Below are 24389 nucleotides of genomic sequence, written 5' to 3' on the forward strand. Positions count from 1 at the left end.
GAGCAGTTTGGTTGGTAGCATTGTCCTGCTGGAGGATCATGTCCGGGTGAGCATGCATAAAGGGTACCGCATGAGGGAGGAGGATGTCTTCCCTGTACCGGAAGCCAATGAGATTGCCTGCAATGACAACAAGCTCAGTCCGATGGTGATGTGTTATACCACCCCAGACCATGACGGAACCCCCACCTCCAAATCGATCCCGCTCCAGGGTACAGGCCTCGGGTGTAACGCTCATTCCTACGACAATAAACACAAATCCATCCAATAGACAAAACGGTGGCTCATCAGTGAAGAGCACTTTTTCCCACTCCTATCTGGTCCAGTGAAGGTGGGTTTGTGCCCATAGGCGGCGTTGTTGCTGGTGATGTCTGGTAAGGACATGCCTTACAACAACCCTACAAGCCCTCAGTCCAGCCTCTCTCAGCCTATTGCGGACAGTCTGAGCACTGATGGAGGGATTGTGTATTCCTGGTGTGACTCGGGCAGTTGTTGTGGCCATCCTGTCCCTGTCACGCAGGTGTGATATTCAGTGTTTTTTACAGTCGGTATACAAGTCTCTTTAGTGTTCTGTGTTTTTAGAACTGTGACCTTAAATGCCTACTCTATGTAAGCTGTTAAGGTCTTAACGACCATTCCACAGGTGCATGTTAATTAATTGATTATGGTTAATTGAACATTTGTACATCATTGTTGAAAGTCACACAGTCCTGAAAAAGGGATGTTTCTTTTTTTTTTTTTTTTTTGTAGTTGAGTTTATATAGACCTTATGCGCCAGAGAAACGTGCATGCAGAATGTTTTCTTTGAACTTCCGGTTTTGCGGTAGCTCTGTATATTACTACAGCATTACTGACAAAGAATAATTAGCTGCTTAAGTGGATTTCTTATTGTAGAGTTAACAAAAGTTATCAAGAGCACTGTAATGTTTAAAACTGATCCCATGACAAATGTCAGTAGAGAAGGAAGCTTTTGAAACGAGCATTTTATTCATAAATACGTATAGATCGCTGTGGAAATACGAACTGGAAGTCAAAAGACAATGAGCGGAGCCATGAAAAGGGGTGGAGTTTATACAGGTTCATAATTAAAGGTGCATTGCTCAACATTTCATGTTAAAAATAGCCGTTTTCTAACCCATACATGCTTAAACAATCGCCTGATGGGCTGAATGAGCCCTTCTCTGATCATTGAGATCGCTAATTTTGAAATTAGCCGATGATTAATAAAATGCAGCTCATATCTGTTGCTTTCGGTGACGTGCACTTCATGAATTCTGTAGCATATATAGCGCGGGAATTGAAGATCAGATTATATCCGTTTTGCAAAAACACATTTATGTGACCAGGTGTAGGCCTAATGGAATCGTTTTGATAAATCAGATAGCTATCCGATCTGAGAAAACGCATTGTGGCCAGGTGTAAACAGTCCCAAAGAGACCGGCTTGTAGTTCATTCCAAACCCCAACGCAAACTTCACGTGAGACAAAGAAAATACAACTTCTGTCTGTCCAGTGCCAGGCATCGGACTAAGACGAGAGTCAACATCGGGAAGGCTTTCAACAAACGGAGAGATCTCCGGTCTGCTCTAAGGCTCAAACGGGTCCTATACAAAGTAAAAACTTATATTGTTCATGAACGTGTTTCCATTATTATACAATCATACGTGGATACAGTAAGCACATAAAACAGTTCAATATGGAGATAGATGGAAACAAAAACCGAAGTTTGCTACTATCCCGGTTTTCCTCTCACACACACATAAGTGTGTATTTGAATGCCTTTCCTTTCATATATGTTAAATGACCTGCAGATTTATAACTGTATTACCTCATTATGACTGTAACAAAAGATGTGTGCCACACAGTGTGTGGCTGATGCTCCTTTGGTTATGAACAGCTTGTGCAAACGTGCGTGTATGTGTGTGTGAGCACGCACGCAGTTTCGCTTGTCGCCAGAGGGGGTGTAGTTCTGCAAAAACTCAGATACTTGCGTTTTCTCCTTTAATGAGAGTAATGCATATGCATAATTAATTCAAAAGTGAAGATCAAGGTAACCCACTAGTACTGACTCAAGTACTGTCTCAAGTATTACCAAATCATTCAGAAAGAATTACTCATTTATCTGGATCAGTATTCTAAAGTGAAGATCATGGTAACCCACTAGAAAAGATTTAAGCATTACCTAATCCATCAGAAGGAATTACTATTTAAAGCCTTACAAAAACATTCAAAATCTTACAATGATTTTAGTCAATACTTGGGAGTTGCCATACTTTTCCCTTTAGAATACTGATCCAAATAATTAGTAATTCCTTTAGAAGAAAGTAGTACCACTTGAGTAACTATTTGTGGGTTGTTATGATCTTCACATTAGAATTAATTATACAATATAGCTGCGAGCAGCGATGGCGGGCCCAAGCCGGTGGCACCGCAACCCCGGTTCCTTTAGTTACCTAAAGGCACCCGGGTAGCGGTGCCGAAGGCTTTGGCCCTTTTATGATTAAATGTTAAAACGGCTTGCCATACTCTGTCATTTCGACTAGTCACAATTATGTTACAGATGTCTTAAATGATAATACAAACTATCCAAAATGTAATTACGAATAGACAGAAAGACGTTGTTGATATCTACAATGTTAATTCCGGACAGGCAAACTTAGCTTTTAAATGTTAAAAGGGCTTGCCATACAGGGACGTAGGCTCAGAGAGAGGCTCACCATATTCAAACCAAAATATCTGACTTCCTCTTGGTCCGAGCTAATGACTATGTATTAGAAAGTTGTCCGGCTTGAGGAGTACAATGTATATACCGATTTTTGTAACTGTAGATAAAACTAACAACCCCACTTTTGTCAAAAGGTGGCGCTATTTAGTCCTTGCACATTGCCCGTTTCTGAAACTTTGCACGTCTACTGGCTAATAAATGTGATGTATCTGTTGAGTTTCAAGCAATTTCAATTTCAATTTGACTGTTGAAAAGAAGTGCGCCGATTAGATACTCAGGATCGGTATCGGCTCTGACACTGCCATCTTTGACGAGGCTGATTCAAATTCTATATTGTGCATATACTATTCTGTTAGGCACAAAGGCACAAAAACTTTCTAAAGTACCATAAAGTTTTTGTGTACTGTATTATTAGTGTTCTGAAGCTATTATGTGATATAGAAATTAATATTTAAGTCATTAAATTCAAGAACACAAACTTTTCCCTCTCTGCGCCTGTCAGTCATTCTCCATTCAGCATTCAAACAGCACGTCACATTCGGTTACAGTCAATGATGAAACGATCTTCAATGATTCAATGTTAATCCTATTATACTGGATCTTTAAGATAAAGGTCTAAAGGTCTATATTTTCGAATGAAGAAACTTTTTCTTGCTGGACTTTATTGCTGTAACTTAATCGTGTTACTTTCTACCGGGTGTCGGACGCTGTCGGTTAGATCACAACACTAGAGTCAGAGCACTATAATTGTTCTTCACGCACACAGTAACTGAAATTTAAAACCTTTAAAAGAAAAGGCTCAATAAACTATTGCATAGATAGATAATGTATAATACACTGTTCATAAATATGTATTTCCTTTGTGCTTTGAACTTTTCAATACGGACTCAATGCGCTGTAACTTCATGTGGCTTCAAGCACATCATTCTCCGCTCGGGATGCACATAAGTGCTTTGTGCTGCACCGTATTGGAGCCGTAATATCATAATGCAGTGACGTAATGACAGATTATTAATTGCCTTTCAATTATATGTTGCTTTATAGCAGCCATGGCTATATTTTTTTTTTAATGATTTTTGTTATCTTGTTTTTCATGAATGTATTTTTCAAAAATAAGAGCAATGTGTATTATCTATTATTAATATGGTTTATAATAGCATTTTTGTCATAGATTATGACAAAGTAATCATATGATCCACCAGCGAGGAACCAGCAGAACAGAGTGAACATTCTTTCTGTTTAGTTCAATCCTACTTAATAGGAATTTATTTAAAATGCTCGCTCTACTCCACACCATTAATGTCTTGTGCGGACATCCGTATTTTGACTTTCGGTTTTAAGTAAGCGATTTAAAAGCTCCCAAGTCCCAGCGGAGTCACACGTTGATTAACCGGTGGGAATATACACAATAGGCCTACCTGATATTGAACACAAGAGGGCAGTATAGCACTACGTATGACTCAGATTATTATTTTTTTATGAATTTTACAACAATTCTGGCTGTTTTTGAACGTAAACACAAATCTTAAATGAAAAAAAGGAAAAATTGGGGAAGTTATAATATTTGTATAATTTAATTTAGAAACAAATGATGTATAATTACATTTTTAGAAGATATGAGGCTTTTAGTGTTTACTTTTTTGACATTTGATACTTTAATCTTTTGCCATAGTTGCACATGTCTATTGGCTAATAAATGTGATGTATCTGTTGAGTTTCAAGCAATTTCAAGCAAGCTAAGAGTCCCAAAAGCATCAAAAAATAATGTTAAAGTTTGTTTCGTTGCCACGGCATTTTGAAAGTGACACACTTCCTGCTGCCAGTTGGTGGCGCTATAACTTTGACTCACAATAGTCACATCCATGTGATCGGTCTCTTACAGCGAAAACACTGCTGAAGTTTCATCAAGATCAGTTAATGTATGCTGAAGTTATAACACACATCCTGTTCCATGTTTCTCGCCATAATTTCGTTTCCTCGCCACGGCCAAACCGTTCGAGATATCAAAAATCCCGTGGCACTTTTTCATCCTTAATGTCTTGACTTCACGCTGATCGAGTTTCGTCGAATTTGGTTCAGTGCTCTAGGAGCAATAATTTAAATTACATTGCATGTGTTTTAAACACAACCCTAAATAGCCAACTTCCTGTTGGGCTGGGGTAAAAAGTAAGAGTGTGAAGTATATATGAAACGATGAGATCTATATGTGTACCAAGTTTCATATTATTACATGCAAGTGTGTTTGATTTATGGACCAAATTTTCAGACCAAGTTTATTGACCAAGTTAATCTGATTAATAAACTAATTATATAAAACTATTGTCAATTCACTACAATTAAACTAGTTATATGCCTTTACTTATAAAAAATAAAAATAAAAACTTATTTAAAAAATACCAGGCTTGAGAAATGTATTTTCTTTATGCAGGTCATACACACAGCAGTGAAATGGTTAAGCCCCCTCCCCCTGCACACACACACACACACACACACACACAGACAGCCAGCCAGCCAGCCAAAGGCTCAGAGTGGCCATATTCAAACAAAAATATCTGACTTTCTGTGGGTCCTAGCTAATAAGTGTCAATTAGAAAGTTGTCCGGCTCGAGGAGTACAATATACATACCAATTTTTGTAACTCTAGTTAAAACTAACCACCCCACTTTTGTCAAAAGGTGGCGCTACTGAGCCCTCACCACGCCCGTTTCTGCAACTTTGCACATGTCTACTGGCTAATAAATGTGATGTGTCTGTCGAGTTTCATGCAATTTGAAGCATGCTAAGGGTCTCAAAAGCATCCTAAAAGCATCCTAAAAGAAGGGTAAAGTTTGATGCGTCGCCACGGCAACAGTTTCAAAGATATCAAGAATCCATTCACAGGTCTACATCTGCCGTATGTTTACATTATACATATGAAGTTTGAAGCAAATCGGGTAAAAATAAAAGGGTGATATCTAAGCATTTTGAAAGTGACACACTTCCTGCTGCCAGTTGGTGGCGCTATAACTTTGACTCACAATAGTCACATCCATGTGATCGTCCTCTTACAGCGAACACACTGCTGAAGTTTCATCAAGATCAGTTAATGTATGCTGAAGTTATAACACACTTCCTGTTTCACGTTTCTCGCCATGATTTCGTTTCCTCGCCACGGACAAACCGTTCGAGATATAAAAAATCCCCTCGCAAATTTTCATCCTCAATGTCTTGACTTCACGCTGACCGAGTTTCGTCGAATGTGGATCAAAGCTCTAGGAGGAGTATTTGACATTCCATTGCGAGCGTTTTACAAACAAACCTCAATAGCCAAATTCCTGTTGGGCTGGGGTAAAAAGTAAGAGCGCGAGGTATAGATGAAACGATGAGATCAACATGTGTACCGAGTTTCATATTATTACATACAAGCGTGTTTGAGTTATGGACCAAGTGTTCGGACCCCGTTCCAGGGGGCGCTGACGAGCTGCCCTGCCACGCCCGGGTACCATCTTCAGCCCGGCTCTGATGGCCGCGGGTTCTGACCCGTGTGCAAAGTTTCAAGAGTTTTCGAGCACGTTAAGGGCCCCAAAAGTGCCCAAAAGGTAGCAAAATAATAATAATACTAAAGAAATATAGCTGCGAGCAGCGATTGCGGGCCCAAGCCGGTGGCACCGCAACCCCGATGCCTTTAGTTACCTAAAGGCACCGGGATGGTGGTACCACCGGCTTTGGCCCTTTATCGCTGCTCACAGCTATATTTATATTTAATATAAAGCCGGTGGCACCGCCACCTTGGTGCCTTTAGGGTTATTCTGTATGACGTGCAAAAACGTAACCCCCACTTTGACTGTCGAAAAGAAGTGTATTGTAGAGCTTGCATCAATGCGGACTCGATGCGCTGTGCGCTGTAACTCCATGTGGCTTTAAGCGCATCATTCTCCACTCGGGATGCGCATAAGCGTTTTGTGCCACACTGTACTGAGCCTTTCATATCATAATGCAGTGACGCAATGACAGATTATTAATTGCCTTTCTTGTTCTGTTCCATCTATTATATGTAGATAATAGATAGGACAGAGCACTAAAAACCTCAAACAAAGCACTAAAAACTTAAGCTGTTTGCTGTGTAGTCTGAGAATGAGCTGTTTGATTTGCACCCTCTTCCTATTCACTGTCCTCCATAAAAACCAGCTATTCAGGTCCATGTTGTTCTAGAAAGTTTGTATGTTGCTGCCTCATTTAACATCTCTGCTATACATTTAAAATAATTATCTAAAATAATTTATCTTTTTGATTTTTGTTATCTTGTTTTTCATGAATGTATTTTACAACAATACAAAGAGCAATGTGTATTTACCACTAATATAGTTTGTAATGGCTTTTTTGTCATAGATTATAATCATATATTTTTTTGGATTTGTTATTTATCTTTATAATGAAGTTGTCTGTATTAAGTAGATTGTGTTTAACACACACAAGAGTGATTTATCAGTTCAACACATAGTTATAGAAATTCTACTTTATCTAAAAAAACCTGCACTTTATACATACACACACACACACACACACACACACACACACACACACACACACACATACATAAATACATGTAAATAAAAATACAAAAAGAAACATCAAATGTGTTTTTAGTCAGAGTATTATTTTATACAGAAACAAATATTTGTAATTCAGAAAAGAATGAAGTTAGTGTTTTAAAATCTTAAGGAAAACAAATATATTGAAATATAGCACAAGAATTTTAAATTCATTCAGCTTCAATTACAAATACAATCTTACTTTTATTTAAAGCAAACTATACATTTAAAAGATGGGGGTTATATGCCTATTTTGTCATTTAAAAAAAATACAAAATTGTTATGCAAAAAGACAAGGACTTAGAGACAAGGACTTATAGGAAAAATCGCAGCCAGCCACACTGTGTGGTTCAAACATACATAAACACAGACAACAGCCCTCCCCTCCCCCCCACACATACACACAAACACAGACAACAGCCCTCCCCTCCCCACACAGACACACACACCCACACAGAGAGAGAGAGAGAGAGAGAGAGAGAGAGTGAGTGAATCGCAGGGGAAATAAATCCATTCAAACTACAATATCTGACTTTCTGTTGCTCAGAGCGAATGACTTTAAATTGGAAAGTTGATCGGCTTGACGAGAACAATATACGTGGAAAGTTTTGTAACTGTAGGTAAAATGAGCAAAGTTATAACACATTTTATGTGTCCTTTTTTAGTCATAAAATTCATTTCCTCGTCACGGCCAGACCGTTCGAGATATCAAAAATCCGTCCGGAATTGAGCATCCTCAATGTCTTGACTTCATGCACACCGAGTTTGGTTGTGATTGGTAAACAAATGCGTTGTAATTTGATGTATTTCTCCTAGGAGAATTATTCAAACAACCCATAATTCCCAACTTCCTTCTTAAAACTTAGAGCACGAAAGTTGTTTGGCCTGATGTGATCTTTAATTGTACCAAGTTTCATATTAATTCATGCAAGTGTGTTTGATTTATGGACAAATTTTCGAATCCCAGTCCAGGGGGCGCTGTCGAGCCGCCCTGCCACGCCCGGTTACCAGCTTCTGCCTGGCCCTGATGGCCATGGGTTCTGACCCGTGTGCAAAGTTTCAAGAGTTTTAGAGGATGTTAAGGCCCCCGAAAATGCCAGAGAACTCGCACACAGCAAATAAAGGGTTAAAATTAACCTGACAGGCGCCCCTCCTCTCACTCACACAGAGAGACACTGAGAGACTGGCAAAATTCTGAGATTTTCTCTACATTCAAACAAACATATCTGACTTTCTGTGGGTCCTAGCTAATGAGTGTCAATTAGAAAGTTGTCCGGCTCGAGGAGTACAATATACATACCGATTTTTGTAACTGTAGATAAAACTAACAACCCCACTTTTGTCAAAAGGTGGCGCTACTGAGCCCTCACCACGCCCGTTTCTGAAATGTTGCACATGTCTACTGGCTAACAAATGTGATGTGTCTGTCGAGTTTCATGCAATTTGAAGCATGCTAAGAGTCTCAAAAGCATCCTAAAAGAATGGTAAAGTTTGATGCGTTGCCACGGCAACAGTTTCAAAGATATCAAGAATCCATTTACAGGTCTTCATCTGCCATGTATTTGCATTATACAGATGAAGTTTGAAGCAAATCGAGTTAAAATTAGAGGGTGATTTCAAAGCATTTTGAAAATGACACACTTCCTGCTGCCAGTTGGTGGCGCTATAACTTTGACTCACAATAGTCACATCCATGTGATCGTCCTCTTACAGCGAACCCACTGCTGAAGTTTCATCAAGATCAGTTAATGTATGCTGAAGTTATAACACACTTCCTGTTTCACGTTTCTCGCCATAATTTTGTTTCCTCGCCACGGCCAAACCGTTCGAGATATCAAAAATCCCCTCGCAAACTTTCATCCTCCATGTCTTGACTTCACGCTGACCGAGTTTCGTCGAATTTGGATCAAAGCTCTAGGAGGAGTATTAAAAATTCCATTGCGAGTGTTTTACGAACAACCCTAAATAGCCGACTTCCTGTTGGGCTGGGGTAAAAAGTAAAAGCGCGAGGTATAGATGAAACGATGAGATCAACATGTGTACCGAGTTTCATATTATTACATGCAAGCGTGTTTGATTTATGGACCAAGTGTTCGGACCCCGTTCCAGGGGGCGCTGTCGAGCCCCCCTGCCACGCCCGGGTACCAGCTTCAGCCCGGCCCTGATGGCCGCGGGTTCTGACCCGTGTGCAAAGTTTCAAGAGTTTTCGAGCATGTTAAGGGCCCCAAAAGTGCCCGAATAGTCGTTAGAAAAATAAAAGAAAAAAAAAAAAAAAAAAAAATAATCGGAAGGAAAACAATAGGGCCTTCGCCCTTTCAGGGCTTGGGCCCTAATAAATAATCCTTAGGAAAACAATAGGACCTTCGCCCTTTCAGGGCTTGGGCCCTAAATATAGCTGCGAGCAGCGATGGCGGGCCCAAGCCGGTGGCACCGCAACCCCGGTTCCTTTAGTTACCTAAATGCACCCGGGTGGCTGTGCCGAAGGCTTTGGCCCTTTTATGATTAAATGTTAAAACGGCTTGCCATACTCTGTCATTTCGACTAGTCACAATTATGTTATACAGATATCTTAAATGATAATACAAACTATCCAAAATGTAATTACGAATAGACAGAAAGACGTTGTTGATATCTACAATGTTAATTCCGGACAGGCAAACTTAGCTTTTAAATGTTAAAAGGGCTTGCCATACAGGGACGTAGGCTCAGAGAGAGACTCACCATATTCAAACCAAAATATCTGACTTCCTCTTGGTCTGAGCTAATGACTATGTATTAGAAAGTTGTCCGGCTTGAGGAGTACAATGTATATAGCGATTTTTGTAACTGTAGATAAAACTAACAACCCCACTTCTGTCAAAAGGTGGCGCTATTTAGTCCTTGCACTATGCCCGTTTCTGAAACTTTGCACATGTCTACTGGCTAATAAATGTGATGTATCTGTTGAGTTTCAAGCAATTTCAATTTCAATTTCAATTTGACTGTTGAAAAGAAGTGCGCCGATTAGATACTCAGGATCGGTATCGGCTCTGACACTGCCATCTTTGACGAGGCTGATTCAAATTCTATATTGTGCATATATACTATTCTATGTTAGGCACAAAGGCACAAAAACTTTCTAAAGTACCATAAAGTTTTTGTGTACTGTATTATTAGTGTTCTGAAGCTATTATGTGATATAGAAATTAATATTTAAGTCATTAAATTCAAAAACACAAACTTTTCCCTCTCTGCGCCTGTCAGTCATTCTCCATTCAGCATTCAAACAGCACGTCACATTCGGTTACAGTCAATGATGAAACGATCTTCAAGATGATTGAATGTTAATCCTATTATACTGGATCTTTAAGATAAAGGTCTAAAGGTCTATATTTTCGAATGAAGAAACTTTTTCTTGCTGGACTTTATTGCTGTAACTTAACCGTGTTACTTTCTACCGGGTGTCGGACGCTGTCGGTTAGATCACAACACTAGAGTCAGAGCACTATAATTGTTCTTCACGCACACAGTAACTGAAATTTAAAACCTTTAAAAGAAAAGGCTCAATAAACTATTGCATAGATAGATAATGTATAATACACTGTTCATAAATATGTATTTCCTTTGTGCTTTGAACTTTTCAATACGGACTCACTGCGCTGTAACTTCATGTGGCTTCAAGCACATCATTCTCCGCTCGGGATGCACATAAGTGCTTTGTGCTGCACCGTATTGGAGCCGTAATATCATAATGCAGTGACGTAATGACCGATTATTAATTGCCTTTCAATTATATGTTGCTGCGTCATTAAACATCTGTCCTATGCATTTCAAACATTTATGGCAGCCATGGCTATATTTTTGTATGATTTTTGTTATCTTGTTTTTCATGAATGTATTTTTCAAAAATAAGAGCAATGTGTATTATCTATTATTAATATGGTTTATAATAGCATTTTTGTCATAGATTATGACAAAGTAATCATATGATCCACCAGCGAGGAACCAGCAGAACAGAGTGAACATTCTTTCTGTTTAGTTCAATCCTACTTAATAGGAATTTATTTAAAATGCTCGCTCTACTCCACACCATTAATGTCTTGTGCGGACATCCGTATTTTGACTTTCGGTTTTAAGTAAGCGATTTAAAAGCTCCCAAGTCCCAGCGGAGTCACACGTTGATTAACCGGTGGGAATATACACAATAGGCCTACCTGATATTGAACACAAGAGGGCAGTATAGCACTACGTATGACTCAGATTATTATTTTTTTATGAATTTTACAACAATTCTGGCTGTTTTTGAACGTAAACATAATTCTTAAATGAAAAAAAGGAAAAATTGGGGAAGTTATAATATTTGTATAATTTAATTTAGAAACAAATGATGTATAATTACATTTTTAGAAGATATGAGGCTTTTAGTGTTTACTTTTTTGACATTACTTTAATCTTTTGCCATAGTTGCACATGTCTACTGGCTAATAAATGTGATGTATCTGTTGAGTTTCAAGCAATTTCAAGCATGCTAAGAGTCCCAAAAGCATCAAAAAAGAATGTTAAAGTTTGATTCGTTGCCACGGCAACAGTATCAAAGATATCAAAAATTCATTCACAGGTCTACATCTGCCGTGTATTTACATTATACAGATGAAGTTTGAAGCAAATCGGTTAAAAATAAGAGAGTGGTTTCAAAGCATTTTGAAAGTGACACACTTCCTGCTGCCAGTTGGTGGCGCTATAATTTTGACTCACAATAGTCACATCCATGTGATCGGTCTCTTACAGCGAAAACACTGCTGAAGTTTCATCAAGATCAGTTAATGTATGCTGAAGTTATAACACACTTCCTGTTTCACGTTTCTCGCCATTATTTCGTTTCCTCGCCACGGACAAACCGTTCGAGATATAAAAAATCCCCTCGCAAACTTTCATCCTCAATGTCTTGACTTCACGCTGACCGAGTTTCGTCGAATTTGGATCAAAGCTCTAGGAGGAGTATTTGACATTCCATTGCGAGCGTTTTACAAACAAACCTCAATAGCCGACTTCCTGTTGGGCTGGGGTAAAAAGTAAGAGTGTGAGGTATAGATGAAACGATGAGATCAACATGTGTACCGAGTTTCATTTTATTACATACAAGCGTGTTTGAGTTATGGACCAAGTGTTCGGACCCCGTTCCAGGGGGCGCTGACGAGCCGCCCTACCACGCCCGGGTACCAGCTTCAGCCCGGCTCTGATGGCCGCGGGTTCTGACCCGTGTGCAAAGTTTCAAGAGTTTTCGAGCACGTTAAGGGCCCCAAAAGTGCCCAAAAGGTAGTAAAATAATAATTATTATAATAATAATAGTGAAGAAAAATAATCCCAAGGAAAACAATAGGGCCTTCGCCCTTTCAGGGCTTGGGCCCTAATAATAATCCCAAGGAAAACAATAGGGCCTTCGCCCTTTCAGGGCTTGGGCCCTAATTATGAAAAAAATATTGTAGTTATTGATTAGCTAATAGTGAACTACCACATTCGACTAAGCACTATTAGTTACTAATTCCTTAATCAAAGTTGATTTTTGGTTAATAGTAGTTACTAGAGTGTTTATATTGTGTTACTCAGTTGTTTCTGTGTAGTTAATAATTAATGATGGAACTGTATTCTAAAGTGTTACCAAGTTTCCTGCTGTTGGCACATGCTATCCATCCTCCTCATCTTTTTGTTTTAAAAAGCAGACAAAATAATTATCTATTTTGGATCATAATTAACAGACGACGAGCACATGAAGCTTTGTGTTATGATGATAAATATTTAGCAAGCAGTAAAAACGTCCCTCCCTGTGTAAAAATTAGGAATCTGTAGTTGAGAGTTTGAAGCAAGGACTGATGGGACAACATTGTCCTTTACCACTTCACAGAATTTTGCACTTTTGAGAAGGACAACATGCTTATAATGCACTGGGCAGAAATTTGTTACATGTTTGAACAAATACAATAAAATTCCTTTGTGTAAAATGCTCAGTGAATGTATGAAGGCAATGCAAAATTCTTCAACCAGACGTTTCACGAGTAAACTCGGTGGCTTTAAGAATGGGATGGCCGTGCAACTTTCAGCTAGCGTGATCTGGCCCACTCTTAAAGTTGATCATATGAAACATGAAACGAGAATGGAGATGTAACGTCACAGGCACAAAACGTCATTAGAAAGAACAACAGTAGACAGTCGATTAGCCTCGACGAGACCGACTGACACCAGACGGACGGGACACAGGACGCTCACAGACAGTTAGTTGGTGGCAATTGGGGAGATGTATACTCACTTCTGACAGAACCAACCAGGACGGGTTCTCCATTTTACAGACTTAAATACATCAGTGGTCATACTCTGTCTTTTTTTTCAATGTCACTTTTCACGCAAAGAAATGTGGGTATGACCACGCGCTCACACATATGCGGTCGTTGGCTAACGAAGCCAAGTAGAAACTGAGCATTATGTTTAAAATAGTGCTGTTGAATCGATTAATCGCATCTAAATTTGTCTATATACCATAAAATTTCAAATAATAGCCCGGGCTTTTATTTTCCCAAATCGTTGAACTGCACTGGCTTGTATTTGAGATAGGCGTCTATGAGACTATGAGCCTTTATAATTTAGTGTTGTTCATTGAGTCTCTAATCTCTAAAAATCTCCAAATGCTTCACGGGAAACTGTGGTCTTCCGACCTTTTATTGTTGTGTTAATTGATTAATATGCGAGAGGGAGAGAGAGCAAGAAAGCGCGTGTGTTGTTTGAAGATGTGAGAGTGCGTGCGTTTTTCAGGCGCGCTCTCCCTGCTCACGCCCTATCAAGCCCAGCAGTCATATATTCTACATCACTCACCGATCAAAAAAGACTTTGGCAGGACAAAAATTTGCTTTGGCGACCACCAAAAAGCGGACGATCTGACGGGTTTTAGAAGATTTAATACAAACCGAAACAAAAAACAGACCGGCCTCTATTTGAGACCGGCTTGTATTTACCCAAACCTGCAGCCACACTAGGCGTGTAAAAGAGACAGGCGTCTATTTGGGACTTGGCTATTATTTGAAGTTTTACGGTATATATATATATATGTATGTGTGTGTGTGTGTGTGTGTGTGTGTGTATGTGTGCGCTTGCCTGTGTGTGTGTGTGTGTGTGTGTGTGTGTGTGTGTGTGTATATATATATATATATATATATACACACATACACACACACACATACTGTGTACACACACACATTTATGTACACACACATATTATATTTTATGTTAGGAGATTTATGTTAGACGATTAATTGATTTGACAGCCCTAGTTTAAAGAGATAGTAGTAATGAGTAAGTGGCATGGGTGAGGGTGAAGACTTTGTTGCGAATCGAAGGTTAGCATATTAGTTGGAATGTTAGTATTGTATAGCATGTAATGAACGTTGATAAGATTTAGTTTCTGCAGGCGAAAAGGCGCCATATCAGCCGATAGGCATCCATAGATTAGTGGCCAGATGATAGCCGAACAGAAGAGGGAAGATGGTCGAAATTAATAAAAATCTTATCAGTGTTCAGCTGTTATGCGTTTATCATGCTGGGCTGAGGTGGCGATCCAAAAACAGATAAATAAACATACAGGATCCAGGCACGTTAGACAAGAGAACATGCACTGAGAAGCAAATGAGACGATCAACAGAAGAGGAAAAAAAGTTCCTTACAAACTTTTGGGAATAAAGTGCATTTCATAAATCCAAAGCATATGCTTGAAGAGAGAATATGTTCCATCATTTCTTCAAATTATTTATTGCAAAGCTATTGAGATCAAGAGCCGGATTCACAAAACATTATCATTATTTGTATTTTATTTTATTTTTTTAGTTAATATATATATATATATATATATTGTCTATATAGTTTTTTTTAATTAGTATTCATAGATGTTTTAGTTGTAGTTGTTTAAGTTTAGGTTTAAGTTTTAGTAAATTAAACTAAGGGAAATTAAGAATATTTTATTTTTTCCAAAAATACTTAAAGTTCAAATATTTTCTCTTGCCATAGATCATAAGACAAAACTAAAGAATTCAAATTCTTGAAAATAATGTTACAATAATAATAATAATAATAATAAAGTTTAAAGTTAGGATAACCTCCAACAAGTTTTTTGATGGTTTCGAAATAGGCTACATTAAAAAAAATTACAAAGAGATATCCAATAGAGACGTCTTTTTTATTATTATTTTGTAATTGTGGTAAAATTTTCAGCAGCATTTCAAGCTAGTAGAGACAAAAAATTATCATGCTTTTACAGATAACACCAATGCCATTTTATAAAAAAATATATATACTGTGTATATATATATATATATATATATATACACACACACACATTTAAGATGATCTTAAGAAAATATTCGAGAACTTCTAAAGAAACACTTCTAAAGTGTTTTTAAGTATTGTACTTCGGAACATTGTTATAATCTTTTTAGGATTTTAAGAACTTTCTCAAATTTTGATAAAGCTTTTTGTGAATTCGGGCCCAGGCCATGAGCAATCATGCAGGTTAGTGGTGTGAGAATATGAAATGGATGGGTGTGGCTGAAGTGGTGGGTGTGTTCAATGGGGGCGTGGTTATTGTTAGCATTCACTTGTCGAGCATTTTACATCAGAACAATAGACCTAATACCTCAAAACGCTGGTTGCTCACTCTCTTCCCCTTCTTGTTCCACACGATTTTGGGCCGTGGGTCACCTGTGGCCTGGCAGATGAAGGAGGCAACGCCGCCCTGAACACCCGTCTGATCGTTCGGGGTTCTTAAGAACTTTGGTGGCGCTGAAAGAGAAAGCGAGAAGAGACGTTGTTACACAACTGATTCAGGCGGATTATTGAACAGAGGTTAGAGTTTGTGTGCCTTGCGCTCTTGGGGCGAGACATAGTTATACAACACAGCAGTAAATGCAATCAAATGAACAAGAGGAAAGATTTGAAGATAATCCCATGAACGAAGAAGGCTGCTGATGTCGCAGAAATCAGAGGATTATGCTGACTCAGAATGCCTCTCATTATTGTTCCTAATTGTTCCTTGTAAAGTACTGAAAAGTTAATTTTGCCAATATTTCTATGTATCTTTTGTTTGTCCCTGTTGTTACTGATTTTTTATTTATTTTACTTTTTACTTAGATATGTTTTTTTTTTCTCCCTGGTTAATTTGGTATTTTTATAAATTATGGAAGCTTGTTTTCAACATGAATGAATGAAAAAATGAAAAAGAAATGAAATAATGAAATAAAATGAAATGATGAAATTAAAGAAATAGTCAGAATTGTGAGTTTATATCACACAATTCTAACTTTTTGGTTACACTTTATTTTAAGGTGAAATAGTTATTGTACTCTAGTATGTACTGAGTAATAATAATTAACTACATGCACATGTATAGAGTTATAGTTAGGGTTAGGTTTAAGTGTTAGTTACTTGCAATTTACTGCTGCCGTATCTTAAAGTAGTTATCGACTTTTCTCCTAAAATACTGTGATATAAACTCAAAATTATGAGGGAAAAAAAAGTGTGAAATGTGAGATAAAAAGTACTTTTTTATTTTTCATTCCATGGCGGCATCCATTCGAACATTCATCTATTTGAGTATAATAACATTTTTTATTTTTTTTTTATTTTTAACAACAATGACTCACTGTCCCTGATTCTGCTGTGATTACCAACATGCCATTTTATGTGTGTGTGTGTGTGTGTGTGTGTGTGTGTGTGTGTGTGTGTGTGTGTGTGTGTGTGTGTGTGTGTGTGTGTGTGTGTGTGTGTGTGTGTGTGTGTGTGTGTGATGGAATGAGCAGCAGCATATCAGGAAATCAGAGAAGTAAGATAAGAACTGCCATTTATTTTAAGAGATTTACATCATGATCTGAGAGCAGCTTAGGTGTCATTAGAATAGATGGTAAATGAATCCTAGAGTCCAAAATTAATACTCGCCAAACTCCAAATGCAAATGCAAAAAAAACTGCAGAATGAGCATTTGTCCTTTATCTTTATTAGCAACTTAATACATAATCTAAAGCTATATAAAAATGACTCACTGATGTGAGAGAAACAAGCAATTAAACTCAAATACATTCAGACAGCTGAAAAACAGTGACTAACATAACTGAAAGAGCATCAAGGTAAAAATATTGAAATATGTAGCACACACTGCAGCGGATCATTAAAAAAAAAAACTTTATGCAGGATACATGCATACATAGATACATACTGTACACAGGGGTTGGACAAAAAAACTGAAACACCTGGTTTTACTACACAATAATTTGTTAGAATGGTGAGGGCCTCATTTTGCATCCAAATACAGCACCAATTGACAGATAGAAGTCCTTCACAGTGACCAGAGGGATTATGAGCCGTTCCTCTTCCAGAACAGTGTCCAGGTCACTATATGATGCTGGTGGACTCACTCCTCCAAAACACCTCAATAATATTCAGATCTGGTGACTGTCAGACCATGGGAGATGTTCAACGTCACTTTCATCTTCATCAAACCCTTCTGTCACAAGTCTTGCTGTGTGTGTTGGTGCATGATCATGCTGATACACGGTTTGAGCATCAGGTGCTCATGATCCTCCAGAAGGGTTTGGTAGTCCTCGGCAGTGTCGTGTCCATCAAATACAATCAGGATTGTCATGATATTGGAGCTCAAACCATCACTGATCCACCCGTGCTTCACTCTGAAGATTGGCCGCCAGGCATATAGATGTGAAACCTCCAACATTGGCCAGTGTTTCAGTTTCATTGTCCAACCCCTGTATATATATATATATATATATGAAGAGTTCAGATGCAAAAGCCTCTAAGTGCCATTTGAAATTTTCTTCTAAAATGATAATTTTTATCAAGCATGTATATTTAAGTTCAGTAATTTCACTTAAATTGCAATGAAGATTACCTATTAATTGCCATTTAAGTGAAAATACTGAACTTAAATATACAAGCTTGATAAAAATGAACATTCTAGAAGAAAATTTCAAATGGCATTTAGAGGCTTTTGCATCTGAACTCTTCATATATATATATATATATATATGCACACACACACACACACACACACACACACACACACACACACAACTGTCATTGTGTGCATTAAGTAATCATGTAATTAATAAAAAAATGTAACTGCATTCTGATTCTGAGTATTTTAAACAATCATTTATTACATTATTGGAATCTGATTATGTAATCCAGATATATTATGTAAAATCCAGATATATTCAGTTACTACACACCACTGTGTGTGAATAAATAAGTAAATAAATAAACAAACAAACAAATGTATGTGTATGTGCTTCATGTGTATGTGCTTCATTTTCATCAAGTTTTTTTTTTATATTTCTATATATCTTTAATTGATTTTTATTTCAGTTTTAGTTATTTTAGTACGTAATTATTTCAAGGGAACATTTACAATTTTTTTAGTTTTTCACCTAATATTTTTTGGAAATTTAACAAATAGAATGTTTAAGCAATGTATTTGTTCTAGTTAGCAATAACAACAACGGCACAGTCCTAGTATGATGGATTGTCGCTTTGACCATCTCTCGTTAAGGATGATGCAAACCGGTTAATGCAGGATGTGACATACGTATCTCATAGTCCATGTCTATAATTGGATCTGTGAGCAGGGTGTCACCACAACGTCCAGAGGGATTTTACTGAACGATCCAAAATATCTGCCGACGACTGCCAACACCCACCCTGTGTTTCTCTCTCTCTGTCTCTCTGTACTTCAAAGAGCAGTTTTCTCAGCATGTAAATACGTAAAATCGTATCTTCTGCGGCTGTCAGGACGGGTGTCATACAGTTATCTGTACACGCGCCGTGCCGCCGTGGAATACGACATCAAAGATGCGGCTGTCAGTGAATCTGCTCTAATGACGTTTGGGGTCGACAGTAAATCCCGCTTAAGAGCTCACGCTGCACATCACCACCACAAGAACAGAGAAATAGCTTTTTTTTTTTTTTGCTTAAAAAAGAGAAGCTGCTGCTCCTCAAATATGACGACACTTGTTCTGGCCGTAATTGCACTGTTTTAACGTGACACATGAGGCTGTGAAAAGTAAAACCAAACACTGACCGGCAGATGTGTGTTTAGTCTGATTCAGAAAAACTCGACAGATTTATGCCACAGCAGATTTCTAGTGTAAAATGCACTAAAAAAAATTTTCTAATATGAATGTTCTTCTCGTAGAGGGGATTATGGGTAACTCTACAGTAGGGCTGCACATTGATTTTTATGATTATGATTGTAAAAAATGTTAATAGTGTTTTAAATGTGATTACAAACAAACTCCAAATGCACACAGTGGCTGTTTACATGCACAGCTTTTGCTTCAATCGGACTGAATTCATTCCGATTGATGAATCTGAATATATTGTTTACATGAACACTAAACGTGATCGGGTTAATGTGCACGCTTATTTCACAAACTTCAAAATTCGAATAGATTTTTTTTATGCACACACTGCACAAATATACAATTCCCAGGCTTTTACACATAATAATCAGTCTCCTAAATTATTATTATTATTTTTTTTTTTAAATACCAGACTTATATTTATCCATTTCTGATAATTTTTCATAATTTGGAGACAATGAGCATATAAACCATTTTGCCATGCTGCTTATATTTATCACGGAAGTAAAAATGCCCAAAACCAGTCGTCTGTGGATGAGAATCAGAAACAACAACTGGCTGGTGGGATGTTGTCTTGCTCCACTTCACAAACGCTGAGTGAAAGAAGAATTTTAGAATGACGGGACACTCATTTATATGACAATTTATTAAACATGAAGAACAGCTCGTTCTGTGTGCCGTACTTCATTACGTCATTGTAATGCACATGCGCAGACTAGGAATAAACCACCCCTTTCAATACGATTTAAATTTAATTTGTATTAAGCTCAATCAGATCGATTAAGGTGTTTACATAAAGGCTTTTCAATCCGATTGAGCTGCCAATCTTTACTAACGGGCTATTTGGTTACATGTAAACATAGCCAGTGTCGTGCTTTACTCTAAAACCCACAGCGCATCAGATTATATATACTCAATTAAATCAGATCTTTTGTGAACTTCCATTTCCACTGTGACACATACACAGATAGTGATATTAACTGTGCTTTTGTTCTTGGTTATTTGATCAGGCTGCCAGGCAAGATTATTGTACGAAATGGTGTCATGTGACACTGTAGTAAACGGTTTGAAATGTTTTCTGCCTCAAGTATTCCACTCATCACATGTAATACTGCATGATAATGCCGTTGTTACTTCCGCTTCACTCGTCACAGTGGAAAAGGGCAGTTGTGTGCACTGCGTTGTGGCATACAGTGAGCTCTGTGTGTGAGACAGTAGATCATTTGAGTATTTCAGAACTACAGAAACAGTCTCTGTCTATCAGAAAACATTTCTGTCTGTTCTCTTCTTCAAAAGCTAAGTGACATGTTCAATTTCTCTCGCATGAGCAGCCTGTATTTGCTGTCTGTCAGAAACGCTTTCATGATCAGTCTGTCAGACATGCGTCTGCTCAGAAACAACTCTCCTTTAAAGATGCTGTTAACCTATCAAAATCACAAATACTTCAGCATTAGACAAAGAGTATTATTATAACATACCGACATCATCTAACATCATATCAACATAGCATGGAGATGATAATAGCTACAGTTAAAACACATAAAATGTATTTTTGTGAGAAGTGAAACAAAAAATCTATTCCATTTTCTATTCTGGCTTCATTCATCAAACTCAACCAATCAACACTGTCAGCAAATGGTGCATAAAGGACAAAAGCTTAGGTCGTGCCACCGGGGCCTATAAGTATTGTAATGGTGCAAAAGTCAAACAGACATAAGCTTAGCTGCAGGAATCTGTGAGGGCAACGGACAAGAAAATTGGTGTACCCAGGGTAGGCTTTGTAAAAAATACCCTTGTATGGTTGTCTTGTCTATATACACTAAACATTAGTGCTGTCAAAATTAATGAGTAATCCATGTGATTAATCAAAAAATAAAAATAACTCATAATCCTGACTGATACCTTCCTGATTGATACCTTCCTGTTTAAGTACTATGCTCATTTATATAGCAGGATTCTCAACTTTTAAAAACAGCCAATAGGAGTGACAGAATCACATGAACAATTCCAAGATATGTTTTTTTTTTCTTGTCAAGCAGAAATGACAAGAAACCGAAATGAAATAGCAGCAACGAGGCTATTTTTAAAATGTAAGGAGTGGAAAGAAGCCTACAGATAATTGCATGAAAATGTAAGGAGTAGAAGTATAAAGTCGGATGAAAAATAATTACTCCAGTAAAGTATAGATACCCAAAATGCCATGCCTACCGGCAACAGATTGCAGTAGTTAAACAACAAGTCTTGGCTACTAGTGAGTCTCCGTGATGAGTCTGCCCGAAAATGTGTTTCGCGATTGCTCAAAATGTCTGGGATTCGGCTTTTGCGTTCTACAGTCACCATTCATTATGTTTACTGTGACGAACAGGATGAGGCTAGCGCTTTGTGGAGAACGGCGAGAGGCCGATGGCGTGATTACCGATGAGCGACACCTATGAGACGCACCGGTCTCGTATCGTATCTCTCATGTAGGAGCGGGAATTTTCTAAGCAATGTTGAAACGCACATCAACCGATCACTTGTTTAGCGTTCATGTAAACATTACATTCAGATTCACCAATTTCAATGAATTCAGTTAGATTAAAACGAAAGGTGTGCATGTAAACAATGAATGGCGACTGCAGAAAGCAAAATCTGAATACCGGACATCGACGGCCGGACATAACCGGGAAAAAGAGGATGGTAACCCATAGAGTTACTACACAGCTTTCTCCACAGAACAAGAGCCTGCTAGCTTAGCTTCCAAAAAAAGATGGCTGACACTATGTGTCCATTCTGTGAGTGAGATCCCACCCTCTATGGGTGTGTTGAAAACATGCAGAACAGCCCCTACTACTTACTGACTGCCTCTGGCCAAAAAATCCTCAGATGAAGCTAGTTGATGATTTTTGCGTCATCGGAGGATTTTTTTTCCAGACAAACTGGAAAAAAACAAAACAAAAAACAAACAAACATAAATCTCTAGTCTCAGGGAGAATGTGGGGTGGGTGGAAAGCATGGAAAATTCGAAATATGAGGGTGGAAAGCATGGTAATTCGAAACTACTACAGGTTTTCTAGTAATACAAAGCTTAATGCTAAATCCTAAAGTATCCCTTTAATAAACAAACAAACTGTATTTGTTCCAAATTTTAATAACAGAATTGGAAATTAAAATTAAATAAAAAATATAAATTAAAATAAAAGAAAATAATATAAAAAAATAAAACAAACAGCATAAAAATAAAACTCAAAATAAAATGTTATCTTAATAGTTCCAGACCCTAATTGTAGATATAACCGGCAGATGAGCATCATAGGAGTGTGTGTTAAACACATTAGATCTGAGCATTCAGTGTGTTTGAATGAACTCTGGGAACACTGAAAAATTTACCAGGATGAACAAATGAACAGAATATTTCACAACACCCTCTTGTCTGTCTGCGTATCTGTCTCAGAGAAAGGGATCGAGGGTGCTGTTCGAGGGTTCAGGTTGTGTGGGAACGTTTGCTGCTGTGATTATATTGCATGGTTATTTTTGGCCACCGCTCAAACAGACACTTTAACCAGCAGAACAGCAGATTAAAACAGACAACAGCACTTTACCACACACACACACACACACAACTGATTTTATAAACAAAAGCAATAGAACAAATGAAAACAATACAACAATAACGTTATTAATGCTTGCAAACCGTTCCCAAAAGTGAAAATCTGATGCTGACAAGCGCTTGTCACAGATGCCTTGGTACTGAAGTAACAGTACTTGTAACTGAGTACTTAAGTATATGACAACATCACAGCTGCTTGACCTAAATACGCTAAACATTTAGTTACACAGGAGCATCAGGACCAGCGCAGGTGTCTTAAACCGTCTAAGGAACACAGGCACTTCATTTATGACTGCGATTACAGACAAATTACATGAAACACACTCACGCCTGCTGTTGACTGACTGTGTCCATTCAAAATACATTATAAATAAACATAGGATATCAGAGAAACAGGACTGAAAACCACCCAAAACAGATTTGTTCACTCTCATCACTTAAGAATGTGATGTCTATCTGTATATGGATCTTCTCTTTTCACAAACGTCACTTTTCTTCATTATGTTAGATGTCTCAATGTGTTTGAATACTGGAATCAACTGGATGAACAAGCTAATGCTGGTGTGATCTCAGGCCGGATTGATATAACAAAAATGAATAAATAAATAGGCTACTTAACCTTTAGAAGGCACAGGGCCCATGACCAATCTAAATTATCCAGATAGAAATGTATTGCCCATTTTCAATGGGAAAGTGCCCGGAGCAACAATCGCACGGCAAGATTGCCCAGCAACATTGCTCAAAAAGTTCTGTGTATCGTCACCTTTAACAATCAGTAGGAACTTGATATTAGGACCGTTAGTTTTTAGGAAAAAAAAAAATTATCACTTTAATATTTTTTAATATTTAAATCTCTAATGTAATTTTTCAGTTTGATGTAACGGTTTAGCAAATTTTCTGGTGCTGCTGTATATCATAGTTGCTCTGAAAAAAAGACTGAAGGGTTGGCTTTCACACACACACACACACACACACACACTTGTGTGAGAGCAGTGTGACCTTTCACACAGCATTAATTTAATGGTGAGGTATGAGAATGTTTCAAGCTATTTTCACAGCACAGCGACTTTATAACGGCCACAACAACATAAAATCTGCCCTGCCAGAGGTGACCGGCTCACACATACTTGAGAGACACACACACATCAGTCTGTCTGTCAAATATAATGTGCAACACAAACACATACAACACTGTTTTCAAATGAAAGACATCAAGATAGGTTTGGGTTGTTTGCTGTTCAGCCAATCGGTTATTCCATTAGGTAAATAATAGGGGTGTGCAGGAATATTCGAATTTTCGAATATTCAATCTGTAATTATTATTCACCACAATGAGAAATCACA

The 24389-nt window shown here is 37.9% G+C and overlaps 1 protein-coding gene across 39 annotated transcripts in view; it reads right to left on the reverse strand.

Moving 5' to 3' along the window:
- Nucleotides 1–24389, reverse strand: part of ptprda (protein tyrosine phosphatase receptor type Da) — a 945911-nt gene that overhangs the window by 158175 nt on the left and 763347 nt on the right. For 27 of the 39 annotated variants that reach the window (XM_089127357.1, XM_089127359.1, XM_039669504.2 and 24 more), the window contains one exon: nt 15946–16091. In XM_089127357.1, coding sequence (XP_088983483.1) covers nt 15946–16091 — 146 coding nt within the window. Of the gene's footprint in view, nt 1–15942; nt 16092–24389 lie in introns of all 39 variants that reach the window. The other 12 variants (XM_039669468.2, XM_039669466.2, XM_089127761.1 and 9 more) reach the window with 1 other exon arrangement.

This window comes from Pimephales promelas, chromosome 1 (assembly GCF_988280905.1).
Source record: "Pimephales promelas chromosome 1, fPimPro1.hap1.1, whole genome shotgun sequence".
In the NCBI taxonomy this organism is placed as follows: Eukaryota; Metazoa; Chordata; class Actinopteri; order Cypriniformes; family Leuciscidae; genus Pimephales; species Pimephales promelas.